Source organism: Macaca nemestrina, chromosome 2 (genome assembly GCF_043159975.1).
Source record: "Macaca nemestrina isolate mMacNem1 chromosome 2, mMacNem.hap1, whole genome shotgun sequence".
Classification (NCBI taxonomy): Eukaryota; Metazoa; Chordata; class Mammalia; order Primates; family Cercopithecidae; genus Macaca; species Macaca nemestrina.
The window spans coordinates 158,964,110-158,981,816 of record NC_092126.1 but is presented as its reverse complement, the minus strand read 5'-3'; the positions used below and the strand labels follow the sequence as shown (position 1 = coordinate 158,981,816).

The 17,707-nt window shown below is 45.1% G+C and overlaps 1 protein-coding gene across 1 annotated transcript in view; it reads right to left on the bottom strand.

Annotated features, from left to right (window-relative positions):
• Positions 1-17,707, bottom strand: part of LOC105470255 (integrin subunit beta 5) — a 122,894-nt gene that overhangs the window by 66,764 nt on the left and 38,423 nt on the right. The window contains exons 4-5 of the mRNA XM_011722054.2: positions 16,996-17,245; positions 9,759-9,927 (exon numbers count right to left, since the gene is read on the bottom strand). Of these exons, the coding sequence (XP_011720356.1) occupies positions 9,759-9,927; positions 16,996-17,245 (419 nt within the window). The remainder of the gene's footprint in view (positions 1-9,758; positions 9,928-16,995; positions 17,246-17,707) is intronic.

Sequence of the window (17,707 nt, the reverse complement as noted above, 5' to 3'; positions counted from 1 at the left end):
TCTCTGCTGGGAAAGATCTACCAAGTGAAAAGCAGCATTGTGCCTCAGTGCCATCTGAGAAAACCCGAGGGAGCAGAGGCAATAGGTCTGAGACGCCCTCCAAATTAGGAATGAGAAGGCAGATATCAGAGTTTCCATTTTACAGACAGGGAAGTCAGGGGCAAAGATAAGCATTTCACATATCCATCAGCATGCTAACTTGCGACAGTACCAGTGGCCCCCCTGGAAAATCCTGAGGGTTGATAGAGTCACATGATAACTGTTGCTGATAGAGAGGAAACTCTTAGCTCCAGAAGAAAGTGGCACATGCAACTGTCTTCCCCTGGGACTGTTTCAGTACCATTCTACAGTTGGCAAACTGGGTCATGTGGGTAACTGTGACGGTTCCTTAGACTGGGACTGTGCTCTCTTTGGAAGCACACCCTTCCCGCTTCTCTGTTCCCATGTGACTTCAAAAGATGGCAGATACTCTAATGTCAAGGTTAAGCCATACCAGCAGGTGGATATGGTTTCCAATTCTGGTGCAGCCTTTTGTGGCTGTAAGACTTTGGAGAAGTTACTCCACCTTTCTAGGCTTGTTTCCTCATCAAAGGAGACAGTAAAGCTACCTTCAAAGGAGTATGTGAAAGAAACCCTGTTAAATGCCTGGTACAGAACCTGGCTCTCAAAAGCACTCAGCCAGTGGTGATCAACAGCATCATTAGCACCAGTGCATCACCGGGAAGCAAGAGACCAGGATGACCCACTGAGAGAGAAAAATGCTATAATTGAACCACGGATCCGAAGGAGCCAGTCCTTCCAGAGTCTGTGCTCTGGCTGTGCCTTAGATCCTACACGTACATCAGTCCTACAACTAGAGTGATGCTCATGGAGACGGGCACCCGGCGACTTCAACTCTGCATTCCCCACAGCACCTAACGGGACGTCTTGTACACAGTAAGTACTCAAGACGTTTTCAAATGTAATAACAAAACGCTGTCCGTTAACCTTTCAGGCAAGCGCTGAGGAAGAGGGGACAGGTTTCAAGGCAGGAAAGGGAACTGACCTGGGCAGCCAGTGGGCAGCTCCCACAGTAGATCTGAGCTTGGGGACAGAGGAGTCTCCACAGCACATAAGGCAAAACAAGGTTAGAGGGTCTCTGTGATTGGTTTCCCGAATCATGTTGACATTCAGGCATATTTCCATCCCTTTATAACAATACACACATTCTTTTTAGTTTGTTTTTCCTACTTCCATCCACTGTTTGCAATGAAATATCTTTTTAAAAAAAAATCTGTTCTGTGGCTAAACTTAATAAGGCCAAAAGTGTAGCATTTCTTTCCTTGGGAAAAAGAAATCCTGGCCTATGACTCAGGATACAGACATTCCTCTTGAGCTCAAATCCCAGCAATGTGCAGGATAACATTTCTAATGTGTACTCTGTGACAGAGCTCAATCTGAATTATAGAACATTTTAGAATGAAGAAGGTTGAACCATACGAATTTTCCATTTTTTGCAGGAAAAACGTCAATAGGCGAAGAACAAATATCACCAATAGTTAAATATCAATAATTTTATATGGTTCACTCTAATGTTTCCAAACTTGATTGTCTTATTTCCCTTCTAATGGATCTGCAGGCTCAAATCAAATCCCAGAGGATAGAGACTTCTCATCTATCTTTAGTTTTCTCCACCATACCTGCCACTGAGCATTTACTGGACAGCCAATAAATGCTTTCTGAATGGAAAGGTATTACCAAGTAATAGCACTTCTGATTCTGCTTTAATGAATTTGCATGAAGCACTATAAATTCCATGGAGGCAGCCTGGTGGATGGGAGGGTGGAAGTCCCATCCAGGATGGGACAAGCTTGGGGCCAGAAGAACCTGGTATTCCTGAACTTCAGAAGCATAAAGGCAACTGTGAGAACGAAGCCTTTGTTCACCAGATGTTTAACAAGGACCTATTATGTGCCCAGCAGTGTGTGGTGCTGGGAATACAGTCATGAGAAAAAAGACATATCCCTGCCTTCAGGGAGTTCACTATCTCAAAGAGAGGCAGGCATTCCAGGAATGCTTCAAATAAATAAAAATAAGATGATAACTAGGACAGAAGTGATTAAGGGCTTGCCTGGAGCCTGGGCATCCTGACCTAGTCAGGGAAGTCCATCAGGGAGGGCTTCTCTGACAAATAGACAGTGAAGCTGAGATCTGAAACACAAACAGGCACAGATTAGACATTAAAAGGAAAACAGATTCAGGGGGAGGAAGCAGGAATAGACAGGTGGAGCACAGGGACTTCCGGGGCAGGGAAGCTACTCTGTGTGGTATCTAATGGTGGCTACCTGTTGTCATACATTTGTTAAAACCCACAGAACTGTACAAACCAAGGGTGAACCCTACTGTGAACTATGGACTCTTGTTGATAATGATGTGTCAACACTGACCGGGTCACTGATTGTAACAAATATACCACACGGATGTGGAATGCTGATGGTGGGGGAGGCTGTGTGTGCAGTGGTCAGAGGGAAGTTGTGGGAATTCTTTATTTTCTATTCATTTCTGCTGTGAACCTAAAACTGCTATAAAAAATAAAATCTACTGAAAGAAAGAGAAAGAAAGAAAGAAAAAGAAAGAAAGAAAGAAAGAAAGAAAGAAAGAAAGAAAGAAAGAAAGAAAGAAAGAAAGAAAGAAAGAAAGAAAGAAAGAAAGAAGGGAGGGAGGGAGGGAGGGAGGGAGGGAGGAAGGAAGGAAGGAAGGAAGGAAGGAAGGAAGGAAGGAAGGAAGGAAGGAAGGAAGGAAGGAAGGAAGGAAGGAAGGAAGGAAGGAAGGAAGGAAGGAAGAAAAGAAAAGAAAAGGAGGGAGGAAGAGAGGAAGGAAAGAGGGAAAGAAAGAAAGAAAGAAGGGAAGGAGGGAGAAGGAGGGAGGGAGGGGAGGGAGGAGTGGGTGGGAGAGAGGGAAGAAGGAAGGAAGGAAGGAAGGAAGGAAGGAAGGAAGGAAGGAAGGAAGGAAGGAAGGAAGGAAGGAAGGAAGGAAGGAAGGGAGGGAGGGAGGGAAGCCAGCCAACCAGGAATACAGGGAAGGAGTATCAAAGAAAACCAGGAATACAGGAACGGAGTATCCAAACAGAGGAAAGAGCACGTGCAAAGGCCTTGCCTGAGTCAGAGTAACAGACTCCAGGTCACTGTGGCTGGAATGCAGAGGCCACAGGTAGAGGCCACAAGCAGAGAGCCTTGCAACAAGAGCCCAAGAGCAAATTCCTGTCTCCTTTCATCTTTGCCCAGCGGACATTCCAAGCAAGAAGGAGCCTCTGACTTAACATAAAAAATTGACACTCTCGCCTGGTATGAAAATAGAGCCCCAGCCATCAAAGGGGCCTCCTACCCTTCCCCCAGGATGATTATTCCCTGCCTCAATCAGTGAAGGGAGCCACCGGCATGTGCAGACACCTCCTAAGCACAGGTGCAAGGCAGGCACGTGACTGGTTTACACTAGAGGGCAAAAAGAAATGCAAACTCTCCCATGTGCCCTGTTCACAATACTGAGTTATGACTCAGCCAGTTCCCACCGCTCAACCCAGAACAACAGCTGTCGGTGCCCACAACACAGCTCACAGCAGAAGGCACAGCAAGGAAAACACGAAGTCCTGCACTTGGGATGCCACCTCAGAGACCAAAACAGTAGAAGGATTCAGGGGTGCACATGAAACCACTGCCCTCTGCCACACAGAAAGCCAAGGAGAAGCTGCGCCACACCTGTCTGACAACAACTCCGCAGAGCAGGGGGTCTGCACGCCTGCATGCACGATGCCCAGGGAAATCCAATACTTTAATGGTACTTCCCAAAGACACAGCAGCACAGGAGAAGCAGGCAGCCTGGCGGTGGATCAAGCCCTGGAAACCTGTGGTGAGATCTGCTAGCAGAAGCAGCTCACACATGCTGAGACAGACAACGCAGACAGGCAGACAGCCGGGAAGCAGAACATGTGGCAGGTCCCTCTCTTCAGGTGGTGCGGAGGTTTCAGGAGTGGGGGGATGCCTTCCTTGAAGAAAGAAAGGCAATTCCTGTATTTCTGAACTCATGCTTGGAAAAGTGACACAAGTCTGAGGTCTAAAAGAAATCAGGCAATAAGGCAAAAGAAAGCAAGTCAATTCTGCAGGAACTGGGAGCTGGGAGGGGGCAAGAGGAAACCCTGACAATGTTGTGCCTGAGTCTGGGACTGGGGAATTTTCCACATTTTACAGGAATCTGCAGCAGCCCCTACTGGGTCTGAGGCTTAAGCCTGAGCCAGAAGAGACAAAAAAGCAAAATCAAAGGCCCTGAGCAAAGGAGACAGGGCTGTGACCAAGTCCTCTGCGAGAAGTGGCACTGGCTGGCACAGATGGAAGGCAACCTGGAGCACCTTCCTCCAGTCCCGTGCCTCCCTGCCTCTCCCAGATGTGCTCTCTGAGGCCTGGAGAAGTCAAGTGGCTTCCATGGAGGCAGCCGATAGCAGAAGAGGCAGAGCTTGAGTCAGGAAAACATGACTCTAAATTCAGTGCCTTCCTAGGTTTGGAATGTATTATTTAAAAAATAATAATAAATAGGCTGGGTGCCATGGCTCACACCTAAAATCCCAGCATTTTGGGAGGCTGAGGTGGGCGGATCACTTGAGCCCAGAAGTTCAAGACCAGCCTGGCCTACATGGAGAAACCCCATCTTCACTAAAAATACAAAAAGATTAGCTAGGTGAAGATGCAGTGAGCCATGATCTCATCACTGCACTCCATTAAATTAATGGAATTAAATTAATTCCATTAATTTAAATTTAAAATTTAAATTAAATTTTAAATTTTAAAAATTTAAATAAATTTTTTATTTAAAAAAAATTTTTTTAAATAAATAAATGCAGTGTCCGTTGCTCAACAGTGCATTATTGCTACTTCCCAGAGCACACAGTCACTGAGTAATATATTTCAAATCAATAGAACTGGTTCACATTCTGGTTCTACTCCTTACTAAGTGCAATTAGTCCCTTGTGACACTCAGTTTCCATCCCTGTAAAATGGGAACAACCCTTATCAGAGTCCTACCAATATATTGTAGGGCTCTGGTAAGGATCCTCCAACAAGAATCATGGCTCCTCTGAGGCTGTGGTCTTCATTTTAGATAAGATATTCAGGCCAGGGAAGAATAAAGGTCTCAATTCCTGCCAAAAAAATGTTATTCAATACATAAATTTACCTTGTTTGCTTTAAGAACTTATTTGGCTGGGCGCAGAGCTAACACCTGCAATCCCAGCACTTTGCAAGGCCGAGGCAGGTGGATCACGAGGGTCAGGAGATTGAGACCGTCCTGGCTAACATGGTGAAACTCTGTCTCTACTAAAAAAATACTAAAAAATTAGCCAGGTGTGGTGGCGGGCACCTGTAGTCCCAGCTGCTTGGGAGGCTGAGGCAGGAGAATGGCCTGAACCTGGGAGGTGGAGGTTGCAGTAAGCCAAGATCGCGCCACTGCACACTCCAGCCTGGGTGACAGAGTGAGATTCCGTCTCAAAAAAAAAAAAGACTTATTCATCCACCCATTTCTGAGAGGACATAAATGCTTTAAAAATTGAACACATAATGCAAAATTAAGAGAATCAGGATTAAAACAGAAACTCTGTCTCAAGAATACAAAGGATAAGTGCCAGGGCTCTATCAGTGGAGACAAACAGGGAAACGTGCTTGGTTGCATTGATTTATTTTCTGGCTGACCAAAAAAAGCAGCACATAGAATACTATTCTGCTAGCATGTACCCAGCCAAGCTCAAATGTACAAGTAACTTCTTTAACCTGAGAGCCATGAAGAAGAGCAAAGTGATAATTGACAAGTTGGGACCCAGAGCTTCCAGGCAACTGTTCACCCTGTGTCCTCCCTAGGCCAAGGGCGTGCCCTGTTTTGAGTTAATAGGAAAGCAGTCATATTTCCAGTCTGAACCACACATCACACTTCCGCCTGTACAATTTCAGAACAAACAACTTAGAGTCAACTTCTAGAAGGTCCTGGCAGAGAAACCCTTATTCTGGCCATAAAAACCTATAAACAGGTTCAATCATAGGCTCTGGGTAAAGATAAAAAATTACAGGCAGTGGCATTCTCCAACTCCAGCCAGGAACAGTGCATTAGAAAAAATGCCTGCCTTGACGAGACAGGCATCCCTTAGCTGTGGATGCTTAGCTATGGATGCTGTTAGATGACCTCTCACAGCAATGTGACCGGCAGAGGATAAATAAAGCAACTCAAAACCTCCATTCATAGAAGCAGAGTCCTTATCATAAATGGAATGAATCCTAAATAGAAACTATTCAGGAATCCTAAATAGAAGAAACTATCTGTTTCCTTCTTTTTGCAAAGAACAACTTTCTAAGAGCAGGCCACAGAGGTGTATTTAAAGTCAGACATGTGAATATTCCATACCCCTAAATCCCACAAGTTGATAACTAACAGTCCATTCAGGGAAACAAGAATGAGAATAAAACCAGAGTGAGAATAAAACAAGGACAAAGAGCTCCCTGTGGCGCTGGGAGATAGGCCTGTTATCAGCTCCATCTCCAGGGCACAGGGTCAGGGGAAGTAGAGCGTGCAGAGCTGCCGGGGAATTGCCTGGCCAACTCCAGCCTCTGTGACGCATGAGCCAACTGCACAAGATTCCAGGCCTTCTCCCTCTGTTCCACTGTTTGCAGGATCCAGGAAGGGCCTTTAATCTGGCCAGACCAGGAGGAGACACAGCATTCAGTAAACAAAGTAAGGGATACCTAGGACTTACAAATGATAGCCAAGGTCTGCTTCAAATATGGGTGTGGTTGGGAATACAAATGAAACAAGACTGGTCATGAGTTAGTAATCATTAAAGATGAACAATGAGTACATGGGGTTTCATTTCACCATTCTTTATTCTGAAACTGTTCCAGAATAAAAAAAAAAAAAAGAAAAGAAATCATACATATTCACTGTGGAAATTTAGGTAAATATTAAACAAAAAGTCACCAAGAAGAAAATAAGCCTATCACCCACCTATCAGAAAAATATAATCCTGTCACCTGAGACAACCATTGTTATCATTTTGTTCTATTTCCAATCTTTGCCCACATTTTTTTTCTTTTGTTTGCAAAACAGAAGTATACTGTCCATATTGTTTTATAACCTGCTTCCTATGCCAATCGTAATTTATCTTACGTATTATTCTGGAAATTCTTAAAATGTAAAACATTGAGTTATATCTTCCCTAAGGACAATTTTTCCTAGGAGAGCCAAGAGAGAACAAAGTTACTATTAGAGCCATCTGATACTAATATCTTACATATTATTCAAGTCATTAAATATTTCAAATAGTATGACTGTTGCATAGTCTTTCATCCAAAGGTAGTCCATAAACTACTTCCAATTTTTTGTTACCATAAGGCTGTGGTGAGCCAGAAGGATGACATGTTTTATAAATAGGTGATGTCAAGTGAGAAATAAATTGTTTAGTATGCACCGGAACATAAACTAACAGCACAATGGAAAAGAAAAGGCGAAGAGAGATGCCGGAGGCTCGTCGGCTGCATAATTCTGAGCAATTAACTTTCCAGGTATTCCCTTTTGCAAAGGTCGTGGTGAGGAATAAGAGCAAATTTCAACAGGCATAAGCCTGAAACTTGCTCATAAAGTGCCTCTCCGTCAACAATAATTCACCAGGTCCAGGCAATGAATTGAGAATCTGCTAGCATTGCCTCTGAAATGCTTGAGTCTTGAAATACTGTGTCTCAAAGGCTTGAAGAGTTCATCCATCAGGGATGGCACAGGAAGGTTCCATACACATAAGACTGGATCAAATGGCTTTGCAAAGACCACTGTGGTCCAAGTGATCAAACATGCCTTTCCAATTTACCTAATTAAATAAAATATACTCAGACACTGCTTAGGCCTGCAATTAGGTTCTTTCTCCAGAGAAAGATTGAATTTATCTCCCAAAAAAAGAAAATCCATAAAATTCTCAAGGTGGGGAGATGAGGGGGATCCTATGTCTTCTTTTTGCCTACCAAAAAGCAGAATTTGGCTGAGTGTCTGTGGAGAAAACGCCTCCTATAGTCAATATCTGAAAGTCAGTCAAAAATATAATTTTTCTTTCTGAATCAAATTCATAAACTATTTTGTGAAACATTTGAAAGGTTCAGAACTGAATACATTCTAGCTGTGTTCCATGTGGCTCTCTCAGACTGCTAAAAGACACCAGGGACTTCTGAATCAAACCATTTGGCTCTGGCCAGCAGCTGGGAAGAGGCCACACTGCAGCCTTCCTGGATAGGACGCCACTGCTACCTTCTTCTCCAGGAGGGGCCCACGGACTCTGTGATGGGCAGAACCACAGTGGGACCAAGAGAACGGCAGATGGCTGTTGCTGCTTTCTTTACATTTTACCTTCTCCTTATCCATTTCCTTCTGCCATTTTGGTTTTTTATTTCAGAAAGGATATCTGGGGTTTTCTTTCCATCTTGTCAAGGATTGAGTGGAGAGGAAACAGGAGTCTGTGTGACACACCAGACTCAAGCTCTGAGGTCAGAAACTATGTAAGTGAGCAATTAAGTGCTTATCACTTAGTAAGTGAATAGCAGCTGCCATATGCAGCCTCTCTAGACTGAGTTCTAGCCTCTGACCTTGCCCTCCCCAAACGGAAGAGTCCCCACCTATTAAGGAATCTGCCTGAATTTTCAAGAAAGCATCACCAATTATTCACACTCTATTGATGACCACTATGAAAAAATACTAAATGTATGCACAAAGAGTAAGAAGAGACACACACATTTTTAAAGTATGTGTTATGAGAGTAAATTCAAGAGAGTTTTTTTGTTATTGTTATTGGGTTGTTTCAACAGTAGAAAATTATTTTAAGACTATGTTATCACCAACATTCCATTTATATGTTTTGCTAGGACTGGAACCCCTCGAAGCATGAGTTCATTTCTGATCTAAGTCTAGGCCCTCCCTCTGGATTCATATATCACAGAGAAGCAGGAGGAAAACAACTAGAATTGCAACCAAAGATGCCACACAATTCTTTTTCTTTCTTTTTTTTTTTTTTTTTTGAGACAGAGTCTCACTCTGTCGCCCGGAGTGCAGTGGCCAGATCTCAGCTCACTGCAAGCTCCGCCTCCCGGGTTTACGCCATTCTCCTGCCTCAGGCTCCCCAGTAGCTAGGACTACAGGCACCCGCCACCTCGCCCGGCTATTTTTTGTACTTTTTAGTAGAAACGGGGTTTCACCGTGTTCGCCAGGATGGTCTCGATCTCCTGACCTCGTGATCTGCCCGTCTCGGCGTCCCAAAGTGCTGGGATTACAGGCTTGAGCCACCGCGCCCGGCCCACACAATTTTTTTCAACTGGGTTTCCCAAGAGAGCAATCTCTAAGGTTTGCCAAAATTGGTCCAGAAAGCTCTACAAGCTTCTATGCCTATGGCTTGACCTTTACTTTTTTCCCCTGAAAATAAACCAAAAAGCCAATGCATAAATGCAGACAGCTGTCTTCTGGCAGACAGTACTCCACTGCACACAACCACACCCTGACAGAGAGACACACACCAGCCCAATCCATTCCTGAGCTCTGGCTGATTTGGTTGCTGTAGATTTCCCAGAGGTTCCACTGAGCTCACCCTCTGACTTTGGAGTAGTCAGGAGCCATATGCTGGGGCACTCAAAGTCTCCTGCAGGAAGTACCAGCACCCACTGATGCTCTCTACCTTGACCTCCCTGTGCAGGGACAGGACCAGAAAGGAAAGTTACCTTGCAGACGGCTGCCTGGAGTACTGCATCAAAGCCCCCCTCAGGGGCATCTCGGTTCCGGGACACCCTCTGCTTCCGAACTTCCTCATTGAAGCTGTCCACTCTGTCTGTGAGAGGCAGCAGATGGCGGAACCCAAAGGAGGGGACGCAATTTGGAAACAACTTGTAACTAGAGAGAAAGAAGAGAAGAGTCATTTTTCCATCACTGTCTGTAAATCTTTACCAAGTGTTCTGAGCATTCACTGAGTGCCTTGAGAGGCACCAATAACTATTTACCCAGAACCTACTACATGCCCCTAGGACAGGCACAGTGGAGAGAGCAAAGATAAATAACATAGTCCCTACTTTCTAAACATCAGCCCTAAACTGCAGGCAAGGCTGTATATGCCGAGTTGTAAATGAATGGTATGGACAAATGGTTAAAAGGAAACAGAGATAACAGTAGGCTACCGTGGTTGGAGGAAGACTTGACATGGGCATTGAAAGGTATATGGGACCCAGGGTGTGGGCCAGCCTAGGCAGAGTGGACAGGAAGTGTCCTCTGGGCTAAGGAATGTGGATGATGCCCAGTGAGGGCAATGTAAGTGAAGTTACTCCATGCAACCAGCTTCTACATCAATGCTGCTGCCACACAACAAAGGATCACAGGATCATATAACCTTGCCATGTCAACCCCCTCAGTGACCAGGATGTGCAGGCACATGGACAAATGCTCAATGGAACAGGAATAAAAACATCTTATCTGCTTCTTCATTCGTTTCGAAATATTGTACCAACAAACTATCAATTCTGCTAAATGCAATAAAAAATTATTTAGAAACTAAGCATCTTCAAATGGAAAGTGATGTCTGGAAACTGGGAAAGAAGGAAGCATTACACATCAATAGTAGGTTAATACCAAGCCTTTCTCTTGAAATATTGGGTGATCTCCTTTTCAGTCTCCTGTGGAGACTCCAGGTGACCCCATTCCTGAAGAAGTTACTTTCCATTAGAGCTCTAAGAGTTTCAGCTTGATCTAGAGCTAATAAAGTTGGAAGAAAGAGCTTGTATTGTTTTACCAATGGGTTCACAAAGTAAAGAGGGGAGAGTGTTCCAGCCAGAGAAGAGCATGTGCAAGAGTCCTGTGACAGGAGGGAGCACAGAGCCCAGGGACAGAGGGAGGCCAGGGGGGCTGTAGTGCAGAGTGAGGGGTGAGGGTGGACGAGGAGGAGCCTGGGAGGCAGGCTGGGCCAGAATGTGCAGGGTCTCTGGCCGTGTTAAGGAAGTCCCTCTTTCAGGATAAATGATGGGAAACGAGCACTAACAGGCCTGAGGGAAAGACTTTATAATCTAATTCAAGCTGCATACATGGGAAAGAAAACAGCCTTAGCAACAGCTAGGAGGACCCTGCCTTAACTGCTGTCAAAATCAGCTTCACCAGGGCAGGTCTGGGCAGGCTCCCTTCTGTAAAGGGGCAATCATTGGCTCTCTAAGGGGCCATTCCATTCCCTTTCAGGGCTACAGTCCCTGCTCCATCCACACAGTCACAAGAGCACAGCACAGAGTCCCCAGCAACAGGCCCACCCTGCACAGAATCAATCAGCCCCACTCCTGTGACAGTCACGCTCTCCCTCTCGGGCCAGCGGCAGCAATGGGCTCTCCTTGCCTGGCTTTCCTTTGTGTTTCTCCCTTCTCCTTTCCCGAAATCTTCACGAACACCTTGTACAAGGACAGGTGGAGCTCTTTTTTAACCTCAGCCTCAGGCCACCCAAACTTTCCATTACCTCCTCGTTTTGTCATGAAAAGAACAATCATGGAAATTACATTCCCAGCTGGAAGAAGGAACTGAGGTCCCATCTGTAGCTATTTGGCAAGTGGATCATAGGCCCAGAAGGAAGTAAGTCTATCCAAACTCTCCCCCCTCTCTTCCTCCAACATCCTGCTCTCACTTATGTGGCTCTGGCCCATGATTTAGGACTTCAGGTGTATGTTTTTTTACACTTGGTCCAGTTGGTGGTGGTCAGGGAGGAAAGAAACTGAATAATAATTGTTGTTTAACCAGGAAAGCTGTGAGAAACTCAGCTACAGCTCAGCACGTTTTACCTCCTCCCTTTCACTCCTGCAAACAGCAAACAGCAATGAGCAGATACATTTTTACTTCAAAGAATGTCTGTGAAGTAGTTAGGAATTAGAAAATGTGTTTGCCAGACAGAAGCCTTCATTGCAGAGAATTTAGTATAACCAAGTCAGAGTCACTTCATACCAAGAGGAAAAGAGCTTTGTCACACAGACGCTAGCAGTGTCTCCATTGACACTGGAATCGGATGTCACTTGTGATGAGTTATCTGACTTAACCCCAGAACAGCTGTCTGAGTGGCCTGAAGATCCAGATGTTTTGGGGTCATACCAGGAGACTATACCACCCCTCTCGTGTGTCTGTGCTGTGAGACCCCAAATAAGCACCACGCACACAGTTACTAAATTAAGGATTATTAACAAGGGAGATAAAAAATAAAATATATATGGTTAAAAAGCCAAGGGAGTGTCTGTATGTATAAAGAGCGAATCCAATTTGAAGACACCAGACCTAGGCAAATCCAGAAAACAATCTAATGCCTCAGGAGAGTATCATGGATCAAGCTGGCATGGAAAGGCTCTCATGTCATGGAACAGGAATGAAAACACCTTATCTGCTTCTTCTAATGCTAACCATATAGAACTGCTGGATAAAATGTAATTTAAAAATTTTTAATATATAGCCTAGACTGGAAGCTCAGAAAGTAAATCCCAGAAATGAAGAGGAACCCATTCAATAAATGAATGAAACTTTCAGAAGTATTTGGTTTTGGAAAAAATAAAATAAAATAAAACAAAATAAAATTTAAAAATACAAAAAAAAAAAAAAACCCAAAAAACAAATGAATGGACTTAAAAGAATAGGTGGGGGCCGGGTGCAGTGGCTCACGCCTGTCATCTCAGCACTTTGGGAGGCTGAGGCGATTCACTTGAGGTCAGGAGTTCAAGACCAGCCTGGCCAACACAGTGAAACCCCATCTCTACTAAAAACACAAAAATTAGCTGGGCGTGGTGGCAGGCGCCTATAATCCCAGCTACTCAGGAGTCTGAGGCAGAAGAATCACTTGAACCCAGGAGGTGGAGGTTGCAGTGAGCTGAGATCGTGCCACTGCACTCCAGCCTGAGCAGCAGAGCGAGACTCAATCTCAAAAAAAAAAAAAAAAAAAAAAGGTAGGAAATGGGCAGGCACTCATGCCAAGGACCCCTGCAATGCGTCAGGCCTTGACTGAGGCCCTGCAGGCTTGGAGCAGGGTCTACCAGGAAGAGATGCTGAGCTTCACTCCTGCACAGGGGTGAACACTGGAATAGGGCTCTCTGCATAAAGCCCAACACTACAATGAGCTGCTGTGCCACTAAAACCAGAAACAGAAAAACTCCAGCTACTGGTCCGGGAAAGCGGCACGGAAGCTGACTGTCTGTCACGAATGAGATGAATTACCCATAAAAACTGTAATTCCAGGCCTGAGCAACTGGAATACACTGCCTTTATGGTGAAGACATCTCCAGTTGAAAAGTTAACAGAAAAACTAGTCCCACGGTGAACCTGGAGATTCTCGACAGCAGCAAACATAAAACTGCTCTGCAGGGATGCCCCCACAACCTCCAGTGAAGATGTACTAATGAAAAGCTTACAAATTGCATGAAAAACAATTCATGAAGGCATGTCAGCAGGTCCAATACACTGACCTGCTGTGGATCCACCTGAAGGATCCACAATTCAAGAAACAGAATAATTTAAAATACTTTAGGTCGGGTGCGGTGGCTCACCCCTGTAATCCCAGCACTTTGGGAGGCCGAGGCAGGTAGATCGCCTGAGGTCAGGAGTTCAAGACAGCCTGGCCAACATGGTGAAACCCCATCTCTACTAAAAAATACAAAAATTAGCTGGGTATGGTGGCATGTGCCTGTAATCCCAGCTACTCGGGAGGCTGAGGCAGGAGAATCATTTGAACCCAGGAGGCACAGGATGCTGTGCTGCCTGGACTTGGGGAGACAAAGCTCAGCCTGCTCACCACGCCACAGTGTGCCCCCGCACTGCGTGTGCCCCCCAGCTCAGAGAAGAGAGCTTCACATAACTCAGGCCCGAGGTTTCCTTCCACACTCTCGTTCTTCACTGGACTTCCTGCCTTACAAGCAGCTTTTCAGTGTGCCTTGTACTCACTGTCAAGAGTTTTACTGTCTGCAACGGGTTCTGCCTTAGAGGACTGAGAGAGTAAGCTCTGAATAAGTAATGTGTCATAACTTTGAATATTTAAATGCTGTGCGCCTAGAGCCAGCCCTTGATTCTCTGCCAGCTTCCAATCTAGTGTCTCAGTCAGTGGAAGGGCCGTGGAAGAATGAAAGTGGGGACACACCCTATCTGTCTGGAGACAGGGCCCAATTAGGACAGAGGTGAAAAGAAGCAAATAAAATCACTATTCCAGATGAACTGAAAAAAGGCTTGATTAAGGCTTGCCGTTAAGATGCTGTTGCTCCTGGTAAGTAGTAAAATTTCAACAAAAAACATTTGGCACCCAGACTTAGTTGAAAAGGGCATTGGAGATAGGATCAAAGTAATAATAGTCCCTGTGGACACCTGTCGCCAGGAGGAAGCTAAACCCAGCAAATGATGATGCCTAGTGCCTCTTCGTGGTTAAAGAATTTAGAGTTTCATTTGTATTTAAAACTTTTTCTTGTCTTACTGTTTTTCTACCAGTGTCAGTTCCCAATCCCTGGAGAAGATCTAAGTCAGCTTCTAGGAGATGTACCGAAGGATCCGGAGGGACTCAGAAGAGCCCATGCCACCAGCACACTAACTCACTCCCACCACCCAGCCCAACTTGGAGCTGGCAGCTCTAAAGGCTACCAAAGAGGACTTGTGGAGAGGGAAGGGCTCAGGGGTTTTCTCTTCCGTTGGTGGCAGCTGGAAGACCAAGAATTGAGAGTGGCATCACAAGATGGAAGGAGCTGCATCCCCGAGTTACTGCACGCAGAGCTTGCAAGGAAAGCAGCTCAGCCCTCATCAGATTTTGCACAAGAAAAAAAAAAAAAAACTTTCACTGTGTTCAGCCACTGAGATTTGGAGACTGTACATTACTGCCACATAGCCTACCATTATCCTCAGGTAAGCCTAGGAGATTGGGGTAGGGTGGTTTTGGAGCAGGTATTATTACTCAGCCTAAGGTAAAGTATCTGTGTTGTAGTGTGATTTTAATGGGGAAGAAGGCATTATATTAAATGCAAATGCAGGCCGGGTGCAGTGGCTCATGCCTGTAATCCCGACACTTTGGGAGGCCAAGGTGGGTGGATCATCTGAGGTCAGGAGTTCAAGACCAGCCTGGCCAACATGGTAAAACCCCATCTCTACTAAAAATACAAAAATCAGCCAGGTGTGGTGGCATGCACCTGTAATCCCAGCTACTCAGGAGGCTGAGGTAGAGGTTGCAGGGAGCTGAGATCGCACTACTGCACTCCAGCTTGGGCAACAGAGTAAGACTCTGTCTCAAAAAAAAAAAAAAAAAAAGCAAATGCAGACTATAAAAGTAGTCTGGGCCGGGCGCGGTGGCTCAAGCCTGTAATCCCAGCACTTTGGGAGGCCGAGGCGGGCAGATTACGAGGTCAGGAGATCGAGGCCATCCTGGCTAACACGGTGAAACCCCGTCTCTACTAAAAAATACAAAAAACTAGCCGGGCGAGGCGGCGGTGCCTGTAGTCCCAGCTACTCGGGAGGCTGAGGCAGGAGAATGGCGTAAACCCGGGAGGCGGAGCTTGCAGTGAGCTGAGATCCGGCCACCGCACTCCAGCCTGGGCGACAGAGCCAGACTCCGTCTCAAAAAAATAAAAAAATAAAAAAAAAATAAAAAATTAAAAAGTAGTCTGTATTCATATTCCAGCTCTATCCCTTGCTGTTTGTATAATATTGGGTAAGTTATTCTCTCTAGGCCTCAGTGTCTGCATCTTTAACATCTGGCTTATACCTACCTTAGAAAACTCACCAGATTGTTATGAGATTTAAATGAGATAATCTATAGAAAATATTTAGTAAGGGCTTGACACTTAGTAAAAACTTAAGTCTTAGTTGTTCCCTATCTCATGACTAGTTTTGGACCTTACAACACAAACCCTCACTAAAGTTAAATACGGAGACAAGGAAAGCAAGAGTTGGAAGTTACCACTCACTGCAGTCAGTTGCATAATCTTGACATTTAAAGGAACTCCTGAAAGACTAAAAAGGAAAGAAACCAATCTAGTAGAGGTTGTGTTTCATGGGCTGAAGAATGCAATCCCCTCATAAAACCACCACCCCCAACATGCACACAAACACCCCATGGCAGAGACCTGCTCAATAATCCTATTTCTTCTGATTCCTGGGCATAGAGCTATACTAGTTCTCAGCCTCCTGGCTCAGTTCTGTTCCGTCTAATCACATGTGGGAGCAGGCATGGCAAAGGCCTATCCTCCTATGCATGACCCTCTAGGCAGCATGACCTTAGGAGCCATGTGTGGAAGATGGAAAGCCTGGAAGATGGAAGGCACCTAGGTCCCTGAGTCACTGCTTGCAGGAGAAGTTCTACAAATGAAGAGACCCAGTTGGACTTGAGGAGCAGGAAATAAACTTCCATCAAATTATACACCTTGTTATTATAGACTCTGTTGCAGCAGTTAGAGACACCTGTTTTCTAATAATATGTCAAATCTTTTCTAGTTCAGGTGTTTATGTTGAAAAAAAAATGCTTACCTTTAAAATAGGATTTTAGTCTAATTATGTGAAAAAAAGTTATACTTATTTATAGAAAAACAACAGGGACAAATTTTGAATTCATTTCTCCCCAGGCACCTCAGTTACTACAAGCAAGGGGAAAGTTTAAGATGCCCTGCCTGCTGCCTCCCTGATAATCTGGATTCATCACTCCCTGAGGACATTTTCTGAATTCTATTAATGTGAGCAAGTGGTGCTGTGCATGGCAGGCAGGATAATCAAGGGGTTGTGATCATTTTATCTTTACAACCTTGTGACAGTTCACTCACTTCTTGACAGGTCAGGAAAGGAGAGAATGTATGCCTATCGTTAATCAAATTAAACACCTAAGCCTGGCCACCCCTCCTAACCATGCCTTCCTTAATTCTTTCTTTGAGCTAAATTTTCCTGCTACTCCATTCTCCCACCCTTAAGTACCCAACAGAAGGGCAAATGGTCGCTTACCCAATGCATGGATTGGTCTGGTACCTCGGTGCCGTGTAGGAGAAAGGAGAGATGTCCTTATCGACAAAAGACCCAAATCCCAACCGGAAGTTGCTGGTGAGCTTCCTCATCTCCTCCGCGAGTTTGGTGCCCAGGTTCCGGATAGTGTCCAAGTCATCCTTCATGGACAGGGAGAGGTCCATCAGGTAGTACAGGTCCACAGGATAGTCCTCTACCTGGCGAACCTGTAGCTGGAAGGTGGTCTTGTCACCTGCACCAACAGAGAGGCCACCCGTGTTAGAGGTCATGCAACCTGCTAAGGGCTGAGGGATGGGATTTGCTTTCAAAGCTAGTTCACCTCTTACTTTTCTTTAGTGATTGTGTGCCTCCCAGAAGATTTTTCTTGGAAGTAAAGTGCCTGAAGGGAATACGGTGCTGAGAATGGAGGCCTGGTTTCTCCTTCCCAAACACTCGGCTTAGCATTTATTTTTTTATTTTATTTTATTTTATTTTAAGACAGAGTGTTGCTCTGTCACCCAGGCTGGAGTGCTGTGGGGCAATCTTGGCTCATGCAACCTCCGCCTCCCAGGTTCGAGTGATTCTCATGCCTCAACCTCCTGAGTAGCTGGGATTACAGGTACCCACCACCATGCCTGGCTAATTTTTGCATTTTTAGTAAAGAGGGGGTTTCACCATGTTGACCAGGCTGGTATCAAACTCCTAGCCTCAAGTG